Raw genomic sequence first — 27,550 nt, 5'->3', positions numbered from 1 at the left:
ATTACGCTTTCGAAATCAATCAAAATAGCTCCAGCATACGAAAATAAAGCAAGCACAAAAAGAGCAGAACTCCCGCTGGCGCAGTTTCAGGCAGGGGGTGCGCGAGCACTGCGATGGCGGGAAATTTGAAATGCATTGGTGACAGCAGTGAGCGGATAACTGCGCTGCAGCCCATTATGGCGAATCACGGCGCTGCCCTTCTGACAGCTTTCACATGGAGTGGAACGGTTCTAATTTTTTCCGGTGCGCCATCCTATTTTCTGTGTGATTTTGTGTGCCTCACAGCGATTTTCTGTACCTCGCGCTTTCCATGAAGCATACGTATCTAAGGCTGTAACCTTGAAAACGTCAAACAAGCAAAAAAAGTTTGCGAGCTGTTACTGTGGCGAGATATTGCTGCAAAGTGAATAACTTAGATTCTCGTGCGAGATGAATGCCACAAGAAAAGTTCGGGGAAGTTGTAAATAAATAAATACGAAGCAAACATACAATAACTTCTTGGTCGAACAGTGAACAATTTTTCCCTAGATTTGTGCAGTAAATTCAAGCATACTTTTTGGCCTGTGATAGCCTGAAAAAATGTAGATGGAACAATTGAAAAAGCAAGCAAGACGGCTATATGCGTCTGCCGTTCTTGGTTCTCGGTATTGCTAGGTGTTGACTGTTAATGCCATAAACTATTATTCCACTAACCAGATTTTTCATGCCAATTCAATGCAAAAAATCGTTCTCGTGCTGGCGTATTATATAAAAGGAGCGAGCATTCAAGACCATTTCACGGGCGGATACGGTGTGACGCAAAAACTAACTTTACATCCCTTAGTGTCAGCAAGACTCTAAATCTCCTTTTGGGAAGAGCTTTTCTGGGATACAAGCGAGTGATAAATCTCTAGAAAACTTTAAATAGAACCTCTTCCACCCATTAACGGCCTTCACAGACTGCAGAAGCTAGCTATTCTAAATAGGCAATTCCGCTTTTGCAATTTACGATTTTGCCTCCTGATATTAGTTCTTCGCAATATATCCATCACACGGAAAAGTTCGTCGTGATTGCGATTAGCCCGGATGTGCCCCTTAAAATTGCTCGTAAAAAGGAACCGGTATGCGCATTTAGGTCTGCCTTCACGGAAACCTATTATGCCTTCCCCTCTTAAAAAAAACACAACACCGTGCGACTCCTCCTATGAAATTTCAGTGTTTTTGTTTAAGGGGGGAGGGGTCATTCTGAACTTGCGATCGTGCTCTTTTCAGTCGCTTTCGGTAAACAGAGATAATATTGTTTTCCTATAAAAAAAACTCATTGAATCATCGTATCATCATCGTCGTCGTCGTCGTCGTCATCATCAGCCTACTCGGATCCACTGCAGGACGAAGTCATCTCTCAACCACCTCCAACCCCTCCTGTCCTGCGCTGCTCTAATCCACAGTTTACCCCCGAATTTCTTTATTTCCTTCCTCCACCGGGTTAATGGCCGCCCCTTCTTCTATACGCATCTCTCGGTATTCACTTAGTTACCCTAATTGTCCACTGGTCAACGGCTCGTCTCAACGGATGACCAGCCCAAGTCCATTTCTTTTTTCTTTATTTCAACTATGATATCGTCAACTCTAGTTTGTTCTTCGATCCAAACAGCTTTTTTCCTGTCCCTGAGTGTTACTCCTAAGATTACTTGTTCCGTGGCCCGTTGAGCAGACCTAAGTTTGCTTCCTAGTTGTTTATTTAAGGCGCCACGTTTCAGCTCCGTATGTTATTACCGATTGTAGGCGCTGGTTGTAGATTTTTCTTTTGAGTGACAGAGCTGGCTTACTTTTCATTATTTGGGAGTGCCTGTCGAGTGCTGCCCCACCCATATCTATTCGGCGCCGGATTTATTTCTCGCGGTTGGGGTCAGCACTAACCATGTGTCCAACGTATAGTTATATTCTTTAACTTCTTCTGGCGTTTTGTTACCTAAGCACGCTGTGGCATGCTTATTCCTCATTGCTTTATATTTATTCATATTCATTGTATTTCTTTTTCAGTGAACTGATCAAAAAATCCACAGAGTACACTAAACCCCTATACGTGCCATTTAGAGAGTGTACTCACCGCATCCTAGCAAGAAGCATTAAAGGACCAGTAAATAGAGATACCATCGCTCCAAACTGTTCGCACCATGTCTGGAGGGGGTGTTTAGAAAGCTTGACTGGGACAACAGAGTATTAAAGATAAACGGGGAATACTTGAGCCATTTGAGGTTTGCGGACGACATGGTCTTGCTGAGTGATACTGCGGAACACCTTCAACCAATGCTTAAGGAACTACAACCACAGACCACGGCCGCGGGGCTAAAAGAAACTCATTGAAACTCATTAAAATTAGAGAAACGTGCTCTTTCCCTCGATATCACGATACCAGGGGGGATAAAATTACTCGTCCATTAAGTGTAGGTAGAATAAAACACAGTCGAGAAACGTATTACAGTAGCATTACAAAATGCATGAAAGCCCGGTTAAACATTATGTTCGCTTGAAAAATAGTGCCAAGCCAATCTGCCAAAATATATGAAACAAAAACACCACGTTTTATTGGGAAGCCACCGTAAAGAATCCAGTGGGAAGCCATCTGTTTCAAGGTTGGTAAAAGCATCTGCGACCTAAATATTGCAGTGGAGATTACGAGCGGTATACAACGAAACTGGAACAATGGTCATAGAGGAATTTAACCTCCGGCAACGAACCCTGCTAGAATAATAATAAATTCTAAGTATGGAGAAAATGCGAGTACAAGGGATGTTCAATAGCCCCATTTATTTGGGATCACTATACGGGTCAAGCAGGTAGGTAATGATTCGTTGCTTTCTTATTCAATGCGCTCCGAAATGACTTCCGTGAGGTGTTCTATATGACGATAGGGTCAGGAGATTTCGTATGCTCGTAGATTATATTCCGATTTATCTTCGGTATTTTTAGATAATTCCGTGGTTGTATTTACGACATGTTCACGTAGCCGTTAGTGCACCAAAGAACCCAACACATCTGCCTATACATCGCTACACCGCACATATCCGCTCACAACACCACCTCAACATTAAAAGCACCGACGTAAACACGACAAAAACAACGGATGGCTGCGTAGCCCAATGCGCCGGCCCATTCCAGTAACGAGGGCGGCGTCGAGTCGAGGCGCCACCCGTCCAGCTGCGTGGTCTGTATAGGGGGACCAACTCTTGTAACTTCGAAACGTGCGCCCTACCCAAAAAATCCAGTAAACCTGAATACCTTCCACACCATGAAAATAAGGTGGCTTCGTCCTGACCTTGGCTTCAGAGTTTGCTCTGCAGTTTGTAGAGTTTGCAAAGTTAAGAGAGCCAAGCTGGAAGCAAACGTGTACGAACAAAATTAATTACCAAGGCTACTTCGTCCCCTACGATACCGCAGTACGGTACATGAACTGGATCAGACATTATTCTAGATACGATATGGCCAAACCTAAATACATTTTTTACCAGAGAATATTTATAAATTCTTTTCCCGCAGCTGACATCCCCGAAATAAATTTTAAACAAAGTGCATAAAAATATTTAGTTATGCAGTCCAGACGTAATTTCGGGGCGCTAAACTCACAAACTTTAAATTTTAAATAATTGGGTTCTTTATTCATGGGCAGTGGAATGATATTCTTGTGAGGCTGCTTAAGGTTGCGTGACCACATAGCACAGTTTTTCTTTTTTCGAAGATTGGCTCCATTCTAGCCGCATATCTCGGCAACGTAAGTGGTTGCTACTCAGGACGTTTCTTTTCAAGTCGTAAAAACTGTAAACAGTTTTCTTTTTCAAATACTCTGCTTAAAGGGCAAGGACGAGTTCAGCGACAAAACCTGAACTGTGTAGTTTTTTTTTTAATTTCTAGGAACATTTAAATGTGTCTAGGATTAAAAAACACCGTGCTGCCGGTTTAGCACTGATCGCAATTATTTGCGTTCATTTTATTCTGGCTGTTCACTACTATTACCCCGCCCAAATTCGTAATAATAATCTTTGCATTGAAAACGTGGAACGAAAATTCGCCTAAATAAAACACGAAGAGTGAAGGACCACTGTAACAAAGAGAAACTTCAACTTAGCAGGGGCCCCTCGAACACGAGTATATCGGCCTTCTAATAACGGTGTCACCTTTCACAACTCCAGCTGAAGGTCTCTTCAAGTCGCCCTTTAGTCGTTAGACGCCTAGCAACAGGTGTTTGTAGACATCTTCTCAAGAACAAGCGCTTTCAACTATACACTGCTTCCTTTCCCGCTCGCATGCGCTCAAAACTCGAGAAATTGGCATAGCGCGGGAAAACAAGATTACCCGCCGTTGTGAAAGTTTTCTGACGTCATTGGCAATTTTCACGCACGACAAGCGGCAGAGGCACAACGCTGATATTTCTAAGCAGGCCCTGGGACGCGGCGTTCACCCTCCCTTAGTGTAATGGATTATGTATTCCCGCTGGCGACTAACGCACACACACAGCCTCCCAGACTCACGCGTGTACGAGCAACAAGCTTCACATCGTTCAGCATGTATGCCGTGCGCATACACGCGTCACGAGCGGTCGGGCCAGCCACGGGCCGCAGCCCGCCGTCCGGGGTCCAATCGACGAGCCAAGCAGGCGGAACGGGGCGGAGTCCGGGCTCCGGCCGGCCTCTCCGACGGCGCGTTTTTAAGGCGCCCTGGGCGAACTTGACCGGCGCCGCAACTTCGAAAGGCCCGTCGTGCGAGAGAAGACGAAGAGCGAGGAACAAGTGGGCGACGTCCTGCGCAGTGCAGCGGAACATGACGCCGGCTCGAGCGTGGTCCTCCTCGGCGATCTCGTGCCCCGTTGCCGGCTGCCTCGTGCTCACGCTACTGCTGACCCTGACGCCCAGCGTCGAGCCGGCCAAGCGACTCGACTGCAAGGCCTTCTGCCGCCTCACGGGCTTCCGCTTCAACGCGGGCCTCTGCAAGTGCGGCTACATGCTGTTCGCCAGCAAGCGCTCCTGGCACCAACCGCTGTGAGTCGGGATTTTAAATGACACCCCTTCCTACACCTCCTCCCCTGCGACCTTGCGGATTCTCAGTCCGGGTACTAAATCGAATACTAAGCACATTTTTTTCCCTCTTTGATTGTGCCTGCTCTTGGACAAATGCCCTTAAGTGAAGTTTCTGCAGAATTTTCCACGCCCAGATGCTTGTCAACCCAAAGATAACGTCCATAAGCGATATGATTTCTATATATCCCACCTTATATTTTGAGACTATACATGAAATAATGAAAGTTGATTCATCTTGGTGTATCCTCGATTTGTGTTTCTATTTATTGTGAGATTTCAGTGAAACTCGATTATTTTCATAAAGGCACAAAGGCGTCAGCTCCGAAACATTTATGGCAATGCGTACTGTTTGTCAGCAAAGTAAAGTTTTGGTGACAGTATGGAAGCTGCTATGGCAGCTACGGAAGTCGGCTCTATAGAGTGCTTGTTGAGAACTATCGCTTGTGCATCTTCGGGGAAGCATTTACTGCGGATATTTCTTGGAAGTTGCTGTAGGTCTTATTTTGCAGGCTTTGTGTGTGCACTGTGTTCATTATTTATGGAGAGTTTTGCACGTGCCATTCGAAGGAATGGCGTCCAAAAAATCTCCCAACTACAAGTGATAGACAGCAATGACCAATCACAGTACTGTAAGCGTCATACTGATGCCCTCGCATTTATTTTTTGTTTGTTTGCTAGCATAGATTCTTTGAATATTTAGGTTACCAAATGAGAAGTGGGTCTCGCAGAAGAAGAGGCGGATGATCTGGAGCACTCTGGTACACAAATGGCACTGATAGTAATTCCAGTCTTTAAGGCCCGCTTCGTCTTTGGGGGTGCACGGAAAAGAATTTTGCTATCACATAAATGTGTTGTAAAAAAGAAGCTTTGTTACCCATTTGCCTGTTCCTGCTCATAAGACATCATCTCTAGTGTTTCATATCGCCCACCACCTCAAATGGTGAGACTAATTTCACTAGTAATTTGGTCAGAGAACTCAATACTTTATTTTGCCATGAGTTCTGTTCAACTGTTTTTATTTGGTTTGTGAGGAAAATATAGCACATAATATATAGACGACAGACCTATAATCAAACATAAAGCATCGCATAGCTGTATTAATAATGAGCCTTATTGGTTTCCTTGATATTTATTACTTTTACAATATATGTGTTTAATAACTATGTATTCAATGAAAAGTTACTGCCCGAGGCAATGCTCTGGACGGCAATCTCCGGCACGATGTCAGCTAGACATTCCGATAAGACGTCGGTCCAGAATTAAATGTCTTCATAGTGGCATCGGTTGACTGGAACGGAAGGATCGTGTTTCTGGTTTTAGTGCTTCATGATCCTAGAAGAAACTACCCGCAAAAACGGATCGATTTGGGCGCGCAAATGTGTACTCGAGACAGCAGTAATCCTTGCGGATCACACGAACTTTAATATCCCCAACTATGTTTTTTGCATTGTGCTCAACTGTTCAAGTGTCAGAACTCTTGGGGAGGCAGCCCGAATTCAGTAACACCCACTCCCTAGTGTTAACGGCTTCGCAATTGCAACTAAAATAAACAGAAAACAACAATTTTTAATTAGGCGTATTTTTTGAGCAGGAGATACCTTGAGACACTTGGGTCAGCGAAGCTAGGACGATTCCTGTCGGATAAGACCCAAAGTGTTAGTTGGATAGAGTGCCGGCGTCAAGGAATGTGACCCGCGACACCGGAAACCAGCCCGTAGAGGTCTGCTGGGCACTCAACAACCTTGGCGACAGACTCCTTCCTCATCTTTTTCTTGCCGCCAGGAAAAGGACGATTCGGTGAGCTACCCGGGCGGATTGCGCGGGCTCAATTCTCGCCCCGTTACTCTCATCGATCGCGTCGCTTGTTGCCACGTGGTGAGCGATTAAAAGAAATTCAACTGTTCCTTTCAGTGCAGCCTCAGGCAAGAAGGCATTGCTGATGAGCATAACAGATATTCAACGGCAACAAGCTCATAACTTAAGAGACAAGAATCAAGATCTGTAAATTTCACGGAATTTGCCTCACTTAACTTCCAGGAAGAGAAATAACGGTGGTGTAAGAATATAACAGCTCACCCTTGATGAGGCGTTATCAGCGCATAGTTTTAGAAGAAAAACTTGGGCAAACAACGCGTCCTTGACTGAGAGGCATTGGCACGAAGTTCCTATGTGTTTACTAAGGACAGAGTAAGAAGAAACATAAAATTGTCATGCAACCAATGACGCATTGCCACGGGTCAGGGTTGGTTTCGTGCGGTTGGTTTGGTTGGATTTTTAGTGGGCGTGTGTCGCTTAAGTCTTCGAGCCGCCATTTGTGTCGACACTTCATTGGTTAGTTTATGCGCAAGCTTTACTGCTCCTTGCTCAAAGCATGGGGTAAGAAAAGTTTCGACGTTCGTTCTTGAACTTCAAAACTGATGATCGCAACAGCAACAAAATAACAAAAGAGCCTGTTCCATTTATTGCTCTCAGAGCCCAATTTCAACGTGATCCATGGCCGGGCACTGCTTATAATTGCATTGATTTTCTCACTTTCCTAAGTTAATATGATACACATTGACACAAAAGTAACTATAAAATAACCTCACACCCAAAAAGCTTAGAAAGTGACGCTCTTCTTTCCAAGATCCACGAAAAAGAGCTGCATATTGAGGTCAGCCAGAGTTATGCACTCCTAGTACAGAAAAGGGGGCTGTGACAACTGCTTCCTCACCGCGTCACCTTTTTTTGGGAGGGGGGGAGGGGGCGTTTTATTAGAGAACATCTCATCTGTTCCAGTAGGCGCGACTCGTTGCTCCACAGCGACATTTTTGTGGCATCCTGGATACTGACAGTTAGGGGTCTGTTTCTACAGTTCAACATCTTTAACAAACAAAACAACAGGAATACAAGATGAAGTGCGCCGACGGAATCGCGAAGTTATTTCAACGAATTTTGGTTGACTCCTGTTTAATCTGTTAGTCCTTAAGGCGAAGATTTAGTGCCCTCACTGATGCCGTTGTACGCCAATATGCCCTGCAGGAAAGCCAACTTTCTATGACGATAATGACGAATCATTGCGGATGAAGTGAAATAAAAAATAAACGCTTCCCATGGCCGAATCAAAGCTGGATCCCTCGTGTTATGAATGTGGCGTCTATCTGACTGTTCCGTTTTGACGCGGTTGAAGCGAAAGCCAAGAAGCAGGTACCGATTAGCGCCATAAACCCAAACCCAAGCGTTAAGCCTATGGAGTGCAACGAGTTGTTGTGGGTATTCTAGAAAAGTGGTGCGTCCCTCCAGAGTAGCACATACTCGCAAAGTGGGATTGCCCAACCAAGGAATCCATCCCAAGAAAGCTTCGTGTTCAACCATCGTCCTCGTTAGACGGAAAGGGTGCGTGATTTTTTATCCTGAACACTACATTGCTGTGTTTTAATGCCTTCAAAGCGCTACACTTGTACTGCCGTACTGTAAACTGCTTCTCAAGTGTTGATAGACAAAAAAATTTCTTCTCATCTCGTTTGGTTAAGATACTAAATAATTATCTACCGTGCTGACTCAGGCGCAGCTTATTTTATGCCCAACAATAACGAGACAGCGATGATTCCGACTTAAACCTTCAAGGCAAGCGATATGAGGCGAACACGAACTTAACATGCATCTGTTCCGGTTTTCAGCGTGCCTTAAAAGGTTTTATTTATTTTCCCCCGAGTACAACAATATAAGCTCTTATGCTGAGTTCGCTCGTTACAATTGTTTAATCCTTCACTGATATGTTGCAACTATTCACCAGTTACCCCCGTTTGCTTGTAAGGACACTTTGCCTCATTATGGAAAATGTCAAGGACAAGCAAACAAAAGTAGTTTTTAATTTTTAGCTCATTTCTCATCGCCTGTATCATTCGGGTAAATGTTAAGGACAAAACAACGTTGAGCCATAGACGAAGCCTTTTATTAGAACGAAAGCCTTATATGTCTCATAGAGCTCGAGAAGTGACAGTCTTTCATCCACGCGAATGGTACGAAAAAGGACGCCGCTGGCGTGGAGCGGGCTTCAGTGCGAAGAATTGGAAAACGAATGTCGCGGTGTGCTTTTTTTTGCTCGCGGTCACCACCAAAGTTGTATGCCGTTCAAAACGGGAGATGAAATAAGTGACGGCACGTGAGTAGAACAGATGCGCTCCAGCTGTAGCGTGAAGTGCTGCCAGTCTGCCAGTCGAAGTAATTCGCGCTAAATGACGAAGTCCCCGCGCTTGCCTACGCATATTGTCACGCCCTACCGACCCGCGCCCCTCGCACCATCTCTCGGACGACGGCCCGACGTCCTTGAGGCCGGTGGACCGTTCGGCGGGACAGGAGAGCGAGGGAAGAGAGCACGCGGTGAGGGGCGCCCAGGCGCTACCCACAAGTATGAAGAAACAAAAACGAAGACAGTGACGCACAGACGATGTAGTAGCAAAAAAGTCTGATGATCCCTAGGCATTCACCTTCAAAGCCCGTGAGATTACTTCAGCGAACAAAAATGTTCTCTTTTATCTTTCTGTGTTTGGGGGGGGGGGGGGGGTTAGGTCTGATTGCCTGTAAAGGGAATTCTGCCTCAATGTATAAATATGAAGGACTAGCAAAAGCTTGAAATATATTCGAAGCCTTTTATTTTTTAGTAGCTTTTTATTTTTATATCAATCAATAAATAAATTAATTAATAAATCAATAAATACTTTAATTAATCAGTCAATCAAGCAATCAATCAATCGATCAGGTTATTTCCCAGAAATACATCTGGAGGGGTACATGGGCTAGAAGCAGTCCTAACAGATCGACGGGCCTCATAGACCCCTACATGGCAGTGGCAGTATGACAGAGGTAAATTTTACGCAAACTGTAACGTATCAAGTAAAACATAATGATAGCAAACTATATTTTACACAATGCAATAGAAATGAGGTAGCAGTTTCCGTACATCCTTTCGCAAATATACGATTTCGCAAATACAAACAATTTTCATATATAGTTAAACCTGGATGTAACGAACCTCTACGTAAGGAATTCCTGGATTTAACGAAGTTTTTCAATACCGCATTTCCACCTTCATTGAAGCCCATCTGTTTGCGACCTCTATGTAACGAAGGAGTTGCGACGGTTAACCTTGATGTAACGAATTCGCTACGCTGATGAGTCAAGGTTTCTTGCACTTTGTCTGAAAAGAAAAAAATCGGCTAGCGGAGTGCTCTAATTTAGCGAATTTCGCCCGCACAGCAATCTCTCGTGCGTTTCCACGTGTGAATGCGGTGTCGGTTAGATGCTAGGCCAGCCTGTCGGTGTGTGTAGTCGCGTGTTTCCCCTGATATATGTGTTATGGGTTCGTGGATGATTTCTGCTGCCTGAGTACGAAAAGATTTGTCTCTTCAAGACAAGCTCGAAATTTTAAATGCCGTCTACACCGGCGAGAAAGAAGAACGTCGCCGCCCGGTGCGGTGTTCCAGCTAACATCCCTTCAACAATTTTGACTGCAGAAAAGAGCATGAAGTTCGCAAAAAGGCGCCCTTTCAGCATAAGTTTGGTTCTTGAAATGCGTTAAGGGAACGAAAAGTATCAAAAAGCAAAAGTCACACTTAGTTATTTTTTTGTGAATTCGATGGCCGTGTAGACGCAGTTTTTCAGTGTGAAATATATCCTTGAAGAAGGCCGAGTTCAGAATTACTGATGCGTAGCGTATTGGTTTCGTTTCTGCTTCATTCCCGCGAGCTTTAACTGGCAACCTGCATGTAACAAAAACCTGGATGTAACGAAGAAAATGCGAATTTTCGTCAATTTCGTTATATTCAGGTTTAACTGTATCCAACTTTATCACGCTGTAAAGTACAAAAACAGCATCACCAATATCACATGAGGGAATGTAAAAAAAGGAGAAATTACGAAAGAAATGTCGTCTCCAATCAACGTTTCTTTCATCCTAACCCATCTCCAATTGGCTGTAAAGTGTACCTTGCCTCACCGTCATTTATGTTAAAGACAAGGCTGCCTGGAAACATCGAAGAAAGACCTTAGTTTTTAGACTGGCTCCGATTTCCTCTAAAATGCGCTTTGCCTTAACATAATAAACATAACGAAAAAGCCAACGTGGAAACGAAAACGAAACCATTTATTTTGCTGTTATGACTGATGTCGCCTAAAATTACTTTTATGCCGCATTACAATTATCGAGAAGATGCCAACCTTAAAGAATGACTAAGTGAAGTCTCCTAATTCTGGTTCAGCTCTGTTTTCCTTGACGAGATAGGACAATCCAACCTCGAAACAATGGCAAAGGAATGCACTATAATTACGACCACGATTTCCGACCATAATTAAACGTCCCTCAAAATTGGTTGCAATGACCATGAGCTCTGGACACCAGCCCTTTACAGCAGCTCTCATCCTCACTGACCAGCCCCCTTGAGTGGGTATGCCAATCACTGAGCGGGTATCTGGAACTTCTGCATGGGTATCTGTAGGTCGCAGCCAAATGGGGATTGGTGATGCAGTCGTAAGCTCCTGACGGCAGTTGTCATTATGATGGGAAAACCCCTTTGAGTAAGCATGCATCCAGTCAAAAGACCGTTAGGGAAGCCGTAGTGAATGCGTGTTTCCAAACGCTTCGCTGCACAGTGCCCAACGGGATATGTGTGATGTCACTGCGCGGGCTATTGCTGCTGCTAAAACGATCCCACCATTCGGGTTCCGTGGCCTCGGGGTAGAGTTCTCGGTACTTGCACTGACTGCCTGATTTCAAGCCTTTGCGGGTCTACATTAATTTTTATTGCATTTTTTTCTAAGCTCAACTCTTTCTCTTTATTGCGGAAGACCTCAATTTTCCGCGGTTTTTTTTTTTTTTGTTATAAATTGTAATTTGGTATGTTTTAGGTCGCTTCAGGCGCGGGGCGCAGCCTATGAGCCCGTTTAACGTTCTGCATCGCGCAAAGACACATGCTACGTGGGAGGGGGGGCTGTGGATCGAAGCGCTTGTAAATTCCTGTACTGGATAGCTTAGCTATGAATCTGTATCAAAGTGGCTTCATTAAACCAGCATGACACACACGAGATGTACCAGTAAGGTGCCACCAGAGGAAGCCCTAAAGCTTTCGTATTCAAAGCACCTAAGCAAACTCAAATGTACCTCAAATACGTCTTCTGTCTGCCACAGGCGTGGAGTAGTGCCTAAGTCCCTTGCAAGTCCCCGCGCGTCCCTGGGTTTGAGTAGGAGGAGGGTGAACCTCCTTATTGTTGCAAAGTTTCAATGGTGTCTTCAGCAGGTAGAGTCCTCAGTGCAGGGCGCAATATGCCTAGCAAGCCGCTACAGCTCACTCCACCAGCCAAAGCTGGTCGGACAGGCATGCATGACCACGCACCAGGAAAGGCACCACGGCGTGCCTCCAGTGCTCGGGAGTGTTGAAAGGATTCAGTCTGGGGAGAGGGTTGAAACAGAGTGCAGTCCGCTCCCCATAAGGGGCAGCTAGCTAGGGCAGGTAATTTTGACCTATACGCAGAAGTGACCGAACATTTTGGTCTGGCCCGACTCACACTTCCCCCACCCTACCTACGCCTATCTATCCAGGGGCGGTATTCTCGAGTTTTGCCCCTTTTGCGTCCCTTTCAGAAGTGTCCCTTTTGGTGAGCCCTGATTGGCTAAAAGCAAACAACAGGAAGTGACGTAACGCAAGTGCGGCAAACCTACTCCCAAAGCCCACTGCTTAACCGGAAGTACGTCATGATGAAAGGGACGCAAAAGGGACGTTTTCAAAAGGGACAGTTACGAGAATACCGCCCCAGGAGACACACAATTACCTCGCCTTTAAACGAACGCATTTTCCCACCATAAGAGGGTCTGCATAGTTTCGATTATCATTTATGCCCGTAGCCGTAGTTACCAGCGTCATTGCCTAATCCTTTTGAGTGGGCATGTGATAAGCTCAAAGACTATTCTAAACTTTGCACTGAGCAGCTACAAATTTGTATTTGGTAGCTTCATACATCCAGCAGAGCACATACGCGCGATACATCGAGTAAATGGAGCTTTCAATAGCTCCCCGGTACCACACGAAGTACAACCGGTTATACCCAATTGCAACAGTACAAAAACAGGCCAACCGGCAAAGAGAATTTTGTCCACACGAAGGTGGAGAGAAATTAACGGGAAAGACTTTCTTGCGACCCACCGCCAGGGGGACGAGCCCGGGGGGACCCCTCTTGTCCCCCCTAGGAAAAAGCCGGACAGGGTGGGTTGCTGTGAACGGGAACTTGGACATCGGAATGGGTTATGGGAAAAAGGGTGGGAATGAGGGAAGCAATTTTGCTCCAATCCTTTTGTCTGACTCTCTTCCAAGACTGATTGCTCAGCGAGGGCATCAGACAGTGCCAATTGCCAAATATGCGGTCCCGAAGAAACATATCGGGAGAGGAAGCTGTAAGGCTTTCGAATTCAAACAACCTGAGATTTAACAGCAGATCGAAAGCAGCGTTTCGGCGGAGTACGTGCAGGGTATTCTTTTTTTATTTTTTAGGTACGAACGTGGACAAGGGAAATGCGAACACGAAAATATTAACCTGAACATGCAAAATTGAAATATACTGTTTGTGGAGGTCCAAGAATAAAGCGCTATTGGTATATTTGGAAAGCCACATTTGCCAACTTTGTTTCTTTAGTTAAGCCACGTGGTGTCAATTGAACTTGCATGGAAAGAAATCGTTCTATTTGTGGGTTCTGGTTCCTAGCGTTTCATTTGTCTATGACTGTACGTGTATAGTAGTGTTGCAGTCACTTCCCTGTCATTGCTCGTCCCCTGGTTCGATTTCCGCTCCTACCACGGTTTTTCCTTTCGTTTTAGTTGAAGGCACGTGAAATTTTGCGTTCTTCCACTGCTTTCAACGAATGGTTTCTTGCCTCATGTGGCAAATAAGGCATTCGCAAAAAGCAAACAACCCAAAAAAACCAAATCCACTTTTTGTAGCCCACAATTCCGAACATCGGAAGTCTGGCATCACTGTTGTATTGCATTGGCTTTCCTACTTGCCTAAAATGTGGCCTCGCACCCATTAAAACAGTTTCATTAGAGCTCAATTATCAATATACACGGTCTGGCATCACTGTTTTATTGTATTGATTTTGTAATCGGTCTAAGCTGCGACCTGCTTTATCTAATAGACATTGAAATATACAATTACTGTAAAACACACCTCATACCCTACAAGCTTAGAATGTGGCGCCTTTTTTTCTAAGATGCTTGAAAAACAGCTGCCGGACAAGGTTAGCGTAAGCTTTGTGCCCCTCGGATGGACAGGGGATTCTTACCTCTTCCTCATCGCGTCATCTCGTCTTTTGCGTGTGTTTTATTGGGGAACATCGCACCTGTCCCAGTAGGACCGAGTAGGACAGAGTAGGTTTTTGGCAAATACTGACTACTGGCTATTTAAGGTCCGTTTGAACAGTTCAAGAGATCTATCCACGATTACTTTTAAACTAGTATTACCGTGATCCTGATATGTGTGCCTAAACTACTCTGTTAGGTTCATTCAGTTCAGGAGCGTGCAGATATTGCATTCTATGGACTGCTGGGCCAAACTACTGAAGTCAACAACACTTGATTTTTTCGCGCGATTACTGATTATGTAGTTCATAAAACTGGGAAGGTAAATTTAGGCCTATTTTTGATTACCAGAGGAAGGTCCTGTCAAGTGTGGCTATTTATTTAAGAAAAGATTTATTAATATCTAATTTCTCACCACGAACTATTTTTTTTGTCTGAGTGCTTCGTCCAAACTTCGCAGCGCTATTCCCATCGTCCATTTACACCAATACAAGTTTGTTTTTCAATGCACGGAAAACTGGTGTTTGGCCGATACCAAACAATCTTCGCTGCATGTTTTTGATACGAAAGGAACTTTTTCCACGCGGTTCTGCCAAAATATGTACCCTCTCTCCATCTTAAAGTTGGACAAGCTAAAGCTAGGATCACAAAATAGAGCGCCTGGCAATAGGACCAATTACCGTCACGATTACCGTCACGATTAAGTTTACTTTGCAAGAGGTTGATGAAGTTTTTGGCCGCGTAGGTGCCCCAACGGGTGCCCCAAGTAGGCTCTGAGGATCTTCACTAGAAGCCGATACAAGTAGGGAGGCCGACACCATTGACTTGTTCTAGATTACATGCATCTATGGCATTCTCAAATTCTCTTCCTTGGTTGTCTGTTCTAGTGCAACCTTACAGGGTATAAGCAGTCTGGCAAGTACCCCCTCCCCCCCCCCCCCCCCCCCCCCCAAATTTGGCCGTAATGCAAGTGTAACGCCTTTTACTTCCACAAATATGCATGACTGGCAAAGTTAGAACATTTATTTCTTATAACAGTGGAAATTTAGATTATTTCTCGCACTACAGTCGCGAGGGACAATTGAAGAAAAAAAATTATGAGAGACGAAATCGTTCTGTGAACCGCCTCGAAAGTTTACCTTTCTCGTAATATAGGTTGGTGAGCCGGGAAGTACAACGAAGAAGAGTAACTGATTGATAGATGTGATAAGAATAACAGGGAAGCATTATTGGCAGCGAAAAAAAAAAGTGGTGACGTCACCATCACCACATCCGTAACAAAGGGCAAGAAATTAAAATAAAAGAAACAACACCTCCGTCTCGAACAAACCAAATGCATCAATCCAACAGCATTCCAGCACTGTTGATACAATGTCTTTGCAGTAGTCGGATACGGGATGGCGGGTTCTTTTAATGCCACCAAGAAACATAACATCGGTAAAACGGATAAGCGCCGTAAGATTGCGTACTCATTTGTAGACAAGCCTCATCTTTCTTGAGCAGTTGTATTGCTTCTTCTAAACAATTTTTTTTTTAATTTAACTTCAGTGGTATCGATTTGGTGTCGTAGAAACAAACCCATGTCTATGCTTATTTAAAACAAGACTGGTACCCTTCTTTGTAAACAATTCTTGCCTCAAATGCACCCAAGGTAAGTGTACGAGAAGGTAGAGGTGTGTCGTGCGAAGAAAAAAACCAATGGAGAGCGCGGGTCCCTTTTGCGATGAAAAAATTGTATGGAGCGCAGGCGTTCTCCAGAGAACTCCTGCTGCAGCCAAGACACCATAAAAGTTTTTAAACCAAACTCGAGAGTTATTTGACGGGTTTTATAACACTTTATATCATAAAATGAAGATATAAGATTATTTAGGGCAATAAATAAGGATTAATTTAAAAAATGTAACTTCTAAATCAACTACTAAGCAGCGACCACCAGGGGCGCTGCTTACAACAGGACTTGCTCAGCAGAAATTTTCATCGTAAAGGGGACCCCCACAATCGGCCCCGAACGACACATGTCTCTGTTCTAGTACACTGCACCCAAGTGTTTCTTTGTATTTAATAATGTGGGTAAGTGTAAAACATGGCTCCAGTGCAAGTAGTTAGGGAAGTTGTTCGCCATAGTGTTCCAAGACCCTGCTTGGGAATGTGTTTTTTTAGCGGAGCAGCCCTTGTGAGCTGTAGTTGGCTTAAAAATAAAAAAAACCTAAAAAACCGAAGCCAGAAAGCGACTCTAAGCAATCAATACCAAAACAACCTGATGGGGTTCGCCCATAATATTATGAATATCAAAACAAACTAGTGGATTCGAAAAAACCAGCACTAGAACTTAGAAGTGGTAGTGTAAGTTACAACTTACAGTAAATCGATATTGCATGTATTGCAGTATATGAAATGTAGTTTCTTGCTGCTACCCTACCCGGTAAAACATTATGAGGCATCCTCGCTTCTGCTGAAGGTTCTGGACACATCCGAGGGTCAAAATTGGTGATTGCGATATTACCCGATAAAGGATGCCCTAAAGCTGCTAATTTGTCATACATTTTATCAGCTTTCTTCAGCAAGTTTCCTAAAAAGTGCCGGCCCCTCCCTGTACGTGCAATTCTTTCTTCTCCATCTTCGTGTTTAGTTCTCATGTGAGAAAGGCCTCAACATGTGACACCGGAATTGTCCAGCACGTGCGCGGAAATTCGTGAGAATTATAGCACTAAAAACTGGAGCTGTAAAAGTCGCGTCAGCCTTGCTCTGTACCCGGGCGCATCAGCTGCACGTGCACCCATATGCAAAAACTGACGACAAGATACCGCACGCCGTGACATTTAGAAAGTGCCCAAATCTAGAACAGCTGAGTATGCCTTGGAGTTTCTTGGAAAATCCTCTGCAGTGGGTATGGGTCACCATCGCCGCTATTATCTGGAGCCGCTGAATCTTCATCCAGCTTTCGTAGGCAATTTCCTTGATTTCACCTACTCAGTCGTTTTCACAATTTCAAGCGTTTTGCGTGTCTGTTATGGCTGATTTCTTGATAAAAAATATAAAATTTAGAACGAATCGGCCAGAAACTTATCAAGTACAATGCCCTATGAATCACGCTGTAAAACCTATGAGATGCTGCATGTGCGCAAGTAATGGACGCAAGACGTATCAAGTTCAGTGTAATCATTGTTTACTCGTTTCGCTTTTGTAAAACCAGCTGTACGCCTTGGTTCTTGTTCAAAGTTCTTGGGAAATCCTTCAAATATCCCCTGTACTTTTTTTTTTTGCCGACGGGTAGCGAAAAGAGGGAGAGAACAAACTTTATTTACCGCAGGAACTAGGTCCAGGTCCCAATTTCAGTCTTTGATTCAACGGGTCCACGTGGTACTGCAGAATGTTCGTGCGGATCCGGTGCACGTGTTCATAGATTCATAGAGAGCTTCCTGGAGAGCCCGGATGTTCACTATCGGCGGAAGAGACAGCCAGAGCCCCCAAGAAGTGATGGAGGCGAGGGATGGGGCAAGAGATGGCGGGGTGCATTCCAAATAAGAATGAGGGATGGATGGGTAGAAAGAACAGGTGGGACAGGAAGGATGGCCATGGCGCCGATAGATGCGAGGAAGAAAGGGATGGGAGAGGAGTGAAGAAGTTTGAGCCTACCTAATGAGGCAGGAAGCCTCACGAGTTAGACGGGAACTGGGTGTGGGAACATGATCATTACATGTCTCTGCGTTTATTCAGCGCGCAGGGCCTTCACTTTACTTCGCTTTTCTTTTTCTCGACTAACCATAGGACGTTGGCCATTACGTCACGTAGGGAACCCAGGACGGGAAACATGTCTGTTCAGTACCGGAAGGAAGCAGATCTAACTTTGCTGCTTTTTCCTTTCGTTGATTTTATTCCAAGACGTCTCGTCATGATAACGACTCTTCCGGCTTCACCTTAAGCAGCGGCCCGGAACCTTAATTTGCCCCTTTCGTGAGCGTCCCTCCTATTTCATTACACGCACACTTTGACCCACCTGCCCAGGGTCCAAAATAGTATGCGGGGACGCAGCGTTCGGCGCCGAACGACATGTTCGCTCGAGAGGCCACCGCGTCCGGCAAAGTTCCGGCGACGAAGCGGGCATACCCCGCCGACGACGGAGACACGCGCGAGGCGACCAGCGCAAGCGGCAAAATTAGCCGGCCTTCGCAGACAATTAACCTCCAGGGGGAAACCGGGAACGGGCCGTGGGAGAGCGGGGTAAAACATATCGACCATAAAGCTGCGCGCTGACACCATCGCAAGTCCGGTCCTCATCAAATATGCAGCAGCTCCGGCGCCGACGACGCCGCTGCCTTCGGATCTGGTGTTATGGCCCCACTCAGCACATCGCTGGACGTCACTGGATAGGAGATGGGGAAGGATGAGTGCTGCCAGAGAGGCACATGTTATGCGTCGCACTTCGTCCAAAATGATAGCGAGAGGAAGAAAACAGGAACGTTTCGACCATGCCTGACCAGCGTGGTTGCACAGGTGCCGTTTGCGTTGTTCGAATGGCCCGAACGTGACCGCTCAACATTCGTACTATGCGTTGCACAAAATATTAAGCGCTTCTCTTTGTCAGTGGGACTGTTAGCGGCTCAACAAATTGCCTTCGTGCTCGAATTACATCCCCAGTGCAGCCGCACGACCGAGTGGTCTCAAAATGCTGTAATATAGTGGCGAGCATTCAAGGGAGGGAACGTGCCTCTTTTGGACACCCGTTAAAGTAATGCCCAGAAAACAGGGGGCTCAACGGACTGTGACGTTGCCGGTTGATGTTCCCTGCCAATAATTAAAACGCTAAGTACCTCTGCTGTGACGGCGGCGAAAGGGAGGCTGGTTCGACATGTAGGAGAACAGTACAGAAATAGCCGATAAATTCACAATGCGCGGTGAAACAATCAGCCCCCACTGCTATCTTTGGCAGTAAATTACCAGAAAGGTTGCTTCGGGGCCGTGCAGAACTCACGGTACGCTGAGGATTTATATAGGGTGAGCGCCGACTTTTGTGTACGGCCGTTCTCCGTGATGAATGAACTTGCAAAAAGTTCAAAGACAAGCGAATTCTCACAAAGGGATACTGTCAAGACCATCCTTTGCTAAGCTGTTCCTTCTTCATGACACAATCCCTAATTAGATGTACATTGGAAGAATATAGAGCGCAGCATTCAGTTCTACGTATGCATAGACCGTAGTTATTTTCTTTCAACCATCGCAGGGACGATTTGCAGTAAGGTGATTTAAGTAACAAAAAATAGCACAGGCTGTTACAGCGACTGTCTTGAACTGAACAAAAATCTGGGAAGTGTATTTCTTTCTTTCTTTCTTTCTTTCTTTCTTTCTTTCTTTCTTTCTTTCTTTCTTTCTGTCCTTCTTTCTTTCTTTCTTTTTTCTTTCTCGCTGCTACCCTGTCCTATCGAGACACTGCAAGAAAAATATACGCAAGTGAAAAACATGTAAACCATGGCTTCCACGTCTCGGTAGCACATATGTGGTTTCTGGTGGCCGCCCGCATCGACATGCTATATCACTGATGCCAATTCGTTGCACGAAGTGCCACAAAATTGGTGATGCAACGGGTAACGAACTGAAGCAGATTCCAGCCTTTGGGAGAATAGATTATCTGCATGACTGCGATTGCATTGTACTCGTGGTAGATGTGTAATGGGTGATGTTACTCTACTCGATCCTGGAGGTAGCCAGCACTTCGCGTACAGCGATCAAATAGAGGCAACAAAGAGCCGCGACCACGAGAGAGTCATTGCGTGTGCGTACTTGGTGAATGGCGGCACCGAGATCATCCCGATCAATGCGGTGGAGTCTACACTATCATTGCGATTCTACTTGTGGGACAGATTTGCGTCAGCAAACTGTTCATCCACCCCCTCCCCCCGTACCTCTACCCTTCTGTGATGTTATTGGTGATGGCTAGTCCTCGGGCCTCGCGTTACACAACTGAGACAGGTGCTTGAGACGGAAGTAGTGGATGGATACGAACATTTACTGAGGCAGGATAGATAATTAGACTGGCGTGAAATGGGGAACAAGAATGTGATAAATAAATTATCCTAAACACGCCAAGTTTCGCGAGGGGGGAAAATCTAATACGTCCAAGTTCAGTTCTCATTAGACACGTGTCGGTAACATATGAAACATCTCACATTGTGCAGTCGATGTTGAGGCATTGAAAACCCGTGGTTATCGGCGCCCTCTCGGTAGGTGTCGCGGGGGAACCACTTCGGACAGCGGATGCCGGCGATTGAATGCGCGGTCAGCTAGTAGGCACGCCTGGCAGGCACGGCAGCCAGGCTGAAATTCCCAGCCTCGTCCCAATGGCCTCGCGAGATCCCGGCTACTGTATAGTGGGAGTCTTCAACACAGCCTTCATAAACCTTGTTCACTCGAATTATCTCTGGTTCCTCACTCAATCGTTGTTGTTGTTGTTGTTCCTTAAAATTATTGGCGAACACCCAATCAGGGGATCGGCCAAACATTAGTCGTTAACCGAAAGAGATAACTGCCTAGGTAGATTACTCGAAGAAATTTAGAACAATTTGGAAGCTTGTTTCTTCTTGTGTTTGAGGAATCGAGTTTGAAAGTTAGTCAATATTAAAATAAAACAAAGAAGGGTAAGAAAGAAAGAAATAAATAAAGAAGAAGAAGAACAAGAAGAAGAAGAAGGGGGGAGAATATTAGAAAAATATGCAGAAAGGAAGGCTTTTGGAGGGCTTTGGTGAGGTGCCAGAATAAGAATCGAATTACGTTGGGAATCTCTTGGAATCTTCTATGACTCAATCTCATGCCCTCATGCCCCTCCTCTTCCTCTTCCTTTCCCGTCCCTTTAATGCTTCGGCTATTTTGACGGTTCAGTTGCTGTAACATTCTTCAGACACATACCCCCACATGATCGATTGTCCATCTTAGGCCATCCCATGAAACCTTCTGTCCCCCGTATGTCCCCCCAAACACCTCTCCCCATTTCCACTTCCACCTCCCTCTTTCCAATCCCTTCACCCCGACCATTTTCGCCGAGGCTTCACATACAAACTGTTCAGTTTAAGAGGCCAAACAGGCACAGATATACCCCGGAGTTTGTGACATAGGACGATAATGCTAACAGCATTAACATCTATGTACATTTGTCCGCACTGTGCGGCCGGGTCAATATTGCGTTAGCGAATTTAATGATACGCGATACTGCATGCAACACTGCCTCGCGTGGCGCCAAACTTTCTCCACTAAATCACCGCTTCTGACACAACATGCGCAAGACGATATCACGTGTTTCACGGCTCGACTAACACGCCCAGAGTGCTCATCAACGCCAGTATTTTTTAAAGTATAAGAGCGTTCACTCCTACAGTAAGAAAAAAATAAATAGCGCGATCTCATTACGGAGTCCTGGATTCAGTGGTCCCCTGCGAAATACAAATCTTGAATCAGCTTGTACTGGTAACTTACAACTGATGGCGAAAATATAACCACGGAAACAGCGATCTTGGTGCATCTGTGAGGTATCTTTTTATGTTTTTCCTAGGGTTTGAAATGACTGACTGTTGGATTGCTTGTTACCTAAAGTTGTTCCTTTTCTGTGTTTTTTAATATAATAAGCTGTTAATGCCACAGCCTCTTTCTTGCGAACGATTCATGACGTTAGAAACCTGTTAAACGTTGTTCTTTGCTAAAAATGTTGGCCGTGCCACTGCCCTCTTTAATGCCCTTGGGCCATGAGGGTAAATGAAACAAATCAATAAATAAACTGCCTACACGAACACCATAATAAACGCGCCCAGTTTCGGTATGGAAAATATCCAGGCAAAGAAAAAAAAAATTGCATCATGCAGTGCAATTGCGGTAGAGCTTCACATATCACCTAAACTGCAAAAAGAAAAAGCAGGGTACTTCGGGGTACCGATTGTGCAAACAGACTCTCGTTAATGCTTCAGCGGGGTAGTGCGAAAGCTTAATAAGATTGTTTCGGCAGATTTGGCGACATAAAGGGCTAGTCTGCGAAGGAAAATTTTGATATCCACCTTAACGCAGCCGTACGGCTTCACTGGAAATCTGCAGCTTTCTCAGAAACTTCGCGGGTGAAGAAAAATTTGTCTTGTTCCAAGATAAACGCAAGTCTGTGCTAAACCCAATTATTGTCAGAACGCATGCAAGAAAACACTTCACCCAACCTCCTTACCTCCTTTCTCTTTGAAACCTCGCTGTGGATAAAAAAAAAGGACTTGCCCACGCTTAAGAGCGGAGCTTCACAATTCAAAATAAAAACAAACAGTTCACTTCCTTCACCAACGTACAGCGATTTCTTTAAGCGTGCCTATTGTTTGCTTACCGGCCGTGCACGCAGCAAAGCTTGTTGCGATGCTGAATTAGACACGCAATAGATCTGTCTTCTAAAGTTAATCCTGCTTGAATACTTGGCGCCTCGCTTTCTTACAGGGAGTAGCCTGCTCGCGGACACCAATCCCATTCCATTTTTCGCTTCGAATTAAGCTCAACGAGCATTTTTTGCTTCTTAAAACGCCTAAGTAAGACCAAGTGTCGGGCGGCGCCGGAGCGAGCGGGCAAGCGGGCCCGGCAAAAGCCGCCTGTGGAGCAGTTCGCGAATGCTTTGCGTGGGGTAACGCAAAACACCTTTGACAACTATACAAGCCCGCAACTGCGCTTTCCTAAATGCGTGTAGATAATTCACAAGAACGTGCCTCTTTTTCTTCTTCATCCCGTCTTCTTGCTCATGGGGGTATGTTGCACCTCTGTCGCTTCCCCTGTTCTTCACCGCCACCCCTTTTCTTGGGTCTTTCCGTTTGTTCTTTTCGACTATGAAACTAAGGAGCCGGCGATGTCGGGTGAATATTTTATGACATAATGCGAGAAAAACCATCAGGACGCGTACGCTGACAGCGCTTTAAAATTCTCAAGTGGGCACATAAATGGGAGCGATTTCAGATCTGTTTTTTTTTATTTGTTAAAATAAAGGGGGAAAGTAAGTAGAGAGCATCGGAGAAGAAACCAGAAGGAGGCTCTTGGAACAGTAAACGCAGGATAAAACGTGTCGCCGGGTTGACAGTCAGTTCTGATACAGATAATTACTCCCTCCTCTAGTAATCAGAACGTTTATATGAGCTACATAACGCAGTGTTTTAATTACATATATTGTAAAAATTATTGTTCTGACTGTCCTGACGAATACCGGAGTATACGGAGTGTATGGACCGAGAAAAGACCGCTTTTGTGACACCAGACGAACTGTACCAATTTAAGGTCATGCCGTCTGGTCTGTGCAATGCGCCAGCCACATTCGAAAGAATGATGGACTCGCTTCTTCATGGATTTAAATCGACGACATGCCTATGCTATCTGGACGACGTTATCGTCTTTTCTCCCACGTTTAATACCCACCTACATCTCCTCTCTGACGTCCTGGCAGTTTTTCGCAGAGCTGGACTTCAGCTCAATTCGTCAAAATGCCACTTCGGCTGCCGTCAAATCAAGATCCTTGGGCACATCGTCGACGCTACCGGAGTTCAACCTGATCCAGACAAAATCCGCGCAGTAAAAGAATTCCCTGTTCCTCGATCTGTGAAAGACGTTCGCAGCTTTGTAGGGCTCTGCTCCTACTTTCGCCGCTTCGTCAAGAACTTCGCTGCAATTGCCAGGCCACTCACGGATTTGCTTAAGCACGATACCCTGTTTTCTTGGGGCCCTGAGCAAGCTTCCGCTTTTTCAACCTTCGTCGACCATCTCACAAAACCACCTATTCTGGCGCACTTTGACGGTTCCGCTCCAACCGAAGTCCACACAGACGCGAGTGGCCACGGCATCGGTGCCGTACTGGTTCAGAAGCACGCTGGCCTTGAACGAGTAATAGCGTGCGCCAGTCGCCTTTTGTCACCTTCCGAGCGAAACTATTCAATTACCGATCGGGAATGCCTGGCTCTTGTATGGGCCGTCAACAAATTTCGCCCATATTTATACGGACGTCCTTTTTCCGCGGTCACTGACCACCATGCCCTATGCTGGCTGGCTTCCTTAAAAGATCCTACAGGCCGTCTTGGTCGCTGGGCTTTGCGCCTTCAGGAGTATGACTACTCCGTGGCCTACAAGTCTGGCAGGCTCCACAGCGACGCCGACTGCCTGTCACGTCAACCAGTCGACCAACCGGACACAGCTGACCACGACATCGATTCTTGCGTCCTTGCACTATCTGACTTTATCAGCATCGCCCGCCGACCACCAGCGCCGCGACAAAACATTGCGGTCGATCATTGACCGCCTTACTAACATGCCGTCAGACCCTGCATTAAACGCATTTTTGCTCCGTGACGGCGTACTATTCCGCCGTAACTTTCGTGCAGACAGCCCTGCCGAGCTTCTCGTTGTTCCTGAGCACCTCCGGCCTGACATCCTTCACCAGCTGCACGACGAACCGACGGCTGGCCACCTTGGCATCGCTCGAACTTATGACCGTGTGCGTAAGCGCTTTTATTGGCCTGCACTATACCGCTCAGTCCGCCGCTACGTCACGGCGTGTGACCTGTGCCAGCGCCGGAAACGCCCTTCCTTGTGCCCAGCCGGACCGCTCCAACCTATAGAGATTTTTTCCGAACCTTTCTTTCGTGTGGGTTTGGACCTACTCGGTCTTTTTCCTCTGTCTCGTTCAGGAAATCGCTGGATTGCTGTCGCGACCGAGTAGGCGACCCGCTACGCTATTACGTGTGCCCTTCCCACCAGTTATGCCACAGACATTGCTGATTTCCTGCTCACGACGTTATCCTACACCACGGTGCTCCTCGTCAGCTCCTCACCGACCGTGGCCGGTACTTCCTGTCTCAGGTTGTTGATGACTTCCTCCGCTCTTGTCGCACAAAGCAGAAGCTAACCACCGCCTACCCTCCTCAGACTAATGGATTGACTGAAAGATTGAACAAGACCATCACCGACATGCTCGCAATGTACGTATCCGTGCATCATCTGGATTGGGACGTCACTTTGCCATATGTTACGTTCGCGTATAACTCATCCCGCCGGCTATTCTTCATTCTTTATTCTCTACGGCCGCGAACCCACTCTTCCATTGGATACCCTCCTTCCTGATGCGACAGCTATAGCTACAGAATATGCTCGTGATGCTGTCGCTCACGCTGATGTGGCCCGCCAGGTTGCCCGTGCCAAGCTCTCGGCTTCCCAGTCCACTCAGAAGCACCGCTATGACAAGCAACATCGCACCGCCCATTTTACGCCCAGCTCCTTGGTCCTGGTCAGTACGCCATGCCGCCGAATTGGACTTTCCGAAAAACTGCTGCCTCGCTTCAAAGGCCCCTATCGCATTAAGCGCATGGTCACACCGGTCACCTACGAAATCGTTCCCGTTGCTTCGTCCTCACCGTCACTGGACCCTGCAGCTCAACTAGTCCACCTCGGCCGCCTCAAGCCCTATTTCTCAACGGCCTCACCTGCTCCCTGAGCCTAATTCCAAATGTGCACCGAGCCGGTGCTTACCCCGCCGGAGGGGGGGGGGGGGGTCATGCTACGTAACACCCGGAACATTTCACATAGCATTGGACTGGACCACCAGGTGGTCAATCCATCGTACACTTCACCTATGGGTATGTTCCCCATCAGTGGGCGCGTACAGCAAGCCGAGAGACGAAGAAGAGATCGCGCAAAAACGGACTGGAACGAGCTGCATTGGATTCCTTGGCTTTGGTATCTTGGCCTTCAGCTGTAATTATCTGTAAAGAGACAGCTTATTCGCATCTGCCTCGTAACAATATATATATATATATATATATATATATATATATATATATATATATATATATATATATATATATATAATGCTGGTCGTTAAAAAGAACGTCCCCTTCACCACGAGAACTCGGAGTGGCACTGGCTACCACCGCCAAGCATAGAAAAAACATTACGTTGATATAAATACCCCATCAAGTGGAGGGGAAAAATAGCCCCGCCCGTAGCGTAGTGGTTATCGCACCAGGCCGGTATTCTGGAGGTCGTGGGTTCGGATGCCACCTGGCGGGCATTTTTCTCCACTTTCTTTCTTTCCGCATTCTTTATCTGTTTCTATGACCTACCACATCCTCCCCTTTGCTTTCCGATGTTTTCTTGACTGGCAAACCTTATTTCTGTCTTATTTCAACTGGCCCCTCATTTCTTAGTCGGATTCGCTACATGCATTGCGAGGGCCTCTGTTCTGGCAGTCTTGGTAGCATAGGGAGCTTAAGAGGGTTCAACGCTGGTCGACCACTCTCGACATGTCGTAGAGACTCAAGTCACTATATATATATATATATATATATATATATATATATATATATATATTGTCACGAGGAGACGAAGAAGAGCTGTGTGTGGGGCGTGCACCCTGGGCGAACGCTCTGCAACAGCTGCCTTGTAAGTAATGTAAATAGATCATCTCGAACTGTAAATAGATCCCGTCGTCATCCTCCATGGTTCGCCTGATTAGAAAGTGTAGAAAAAATGCCCGCTGGGTGGAATCCGAACCCACGACCTCCAGAATACCGGTCTGGTGCGATGACCACTACGCTACCGGCGGGGCTATTTTCCCCTACACCTTCTGGGGTAGTTATGTTAAGGTATTTTTGGTTTCCGGCGCTTGGGGGTGGTAGCCAGCGCCACTCAGACTACTCTGGGTGAAGGGGACCTTCTTTTTAACCCCCGGGCCGTGACTCGAGTGTCTACGACATGTCGAGAGTGGTGGACCAGCGTTGAACCATCTTATGCTACCTCTGGCACCAAGATTGCCAGAACAGAGGCCCTCGCTATGCATGTAGCGAATGTAAATAGGGAATGAGGGGCTCGTTGAAATAGGACAGAAATAAGGGTTGGCAGTCAAGAAAACCTCAGACGTTGAAATAAGACAGAAATAAGGGTTGGCAGTCAAGAAAACCTCAGACGTTGAAATAAGAGAGAAATAAGGGGTGGCAGTCAAGAACAGCTCAGACGTTAAAATAAGACAGAAATAAGGGTTGGCAGTCAAGAAAAGCTCAGACGTTGAAATAAGACAGAAATAAGGGTTGGCAGTCAAGAAAACGTCAGACGTTGATATGAGACAGAAATAAGGGTTGGCAGTCAAGAAAACCTCAGACGTTGAAATAAGACAGAAATAAGGGTTGGCAG

At 45.9% G+C, this 27,550-nt stretch overlaps 1 protein-coding gene across 2 annotated transcripts in view; it reads left to right on the top strand.

Moving 5' to 3' along the window:
- The first annotated feature begins 4,680 nt into the window (after positions 1-4,680).
- Positions 4,681-27,550, top strand: part of LOC144180317 (uncharacterized) — a 30,371-nt gene continuing 7,501 nt past the window's right edge. Inside the window, exons 1-2 of one of the 2 annotated variants that reach the window (XM_077708690.1) lie at positions 4,681-5,015; positions 26,076-26,098. In XM_077708690.1, coding sequence (XP_077564816.1) covers positions 4,798-5,015; positions 26,076-26,098 — 241 coding nt within the window. In that variant the 5' untranslated portion in view covers positions 4,681-4,797. The remainder of the gene's footprint in view (positions 5,016-26,075; positions 26,099-27,550) is intronic. The other variant, XM_077708689.1, reaches the window with a different exon arrangement.

Source organism: Haemaphysalis longicornis, unplaced genomic scaffold (genome assembly GCF_048455015.1).
Source record: "Haemaphysalis longicornis isolate Haplotype H1 unplaced genomic scaffold, Haemaphysalis longicornis Haplotype H1 scaffold_4, whole genome shotgun sequence".
Taxonomy (NCBI): Eukaryota; Metazoa; Arthropoda; class Arachnida; order Ixodida; family Ixodidae; genus Haemaphysalis; species Haemaphysalis longicornis.
Note: the sequence above shows the minus strand (reverse complement) of the source record. Positions and strands in the feature narration are given on the sequence as shown.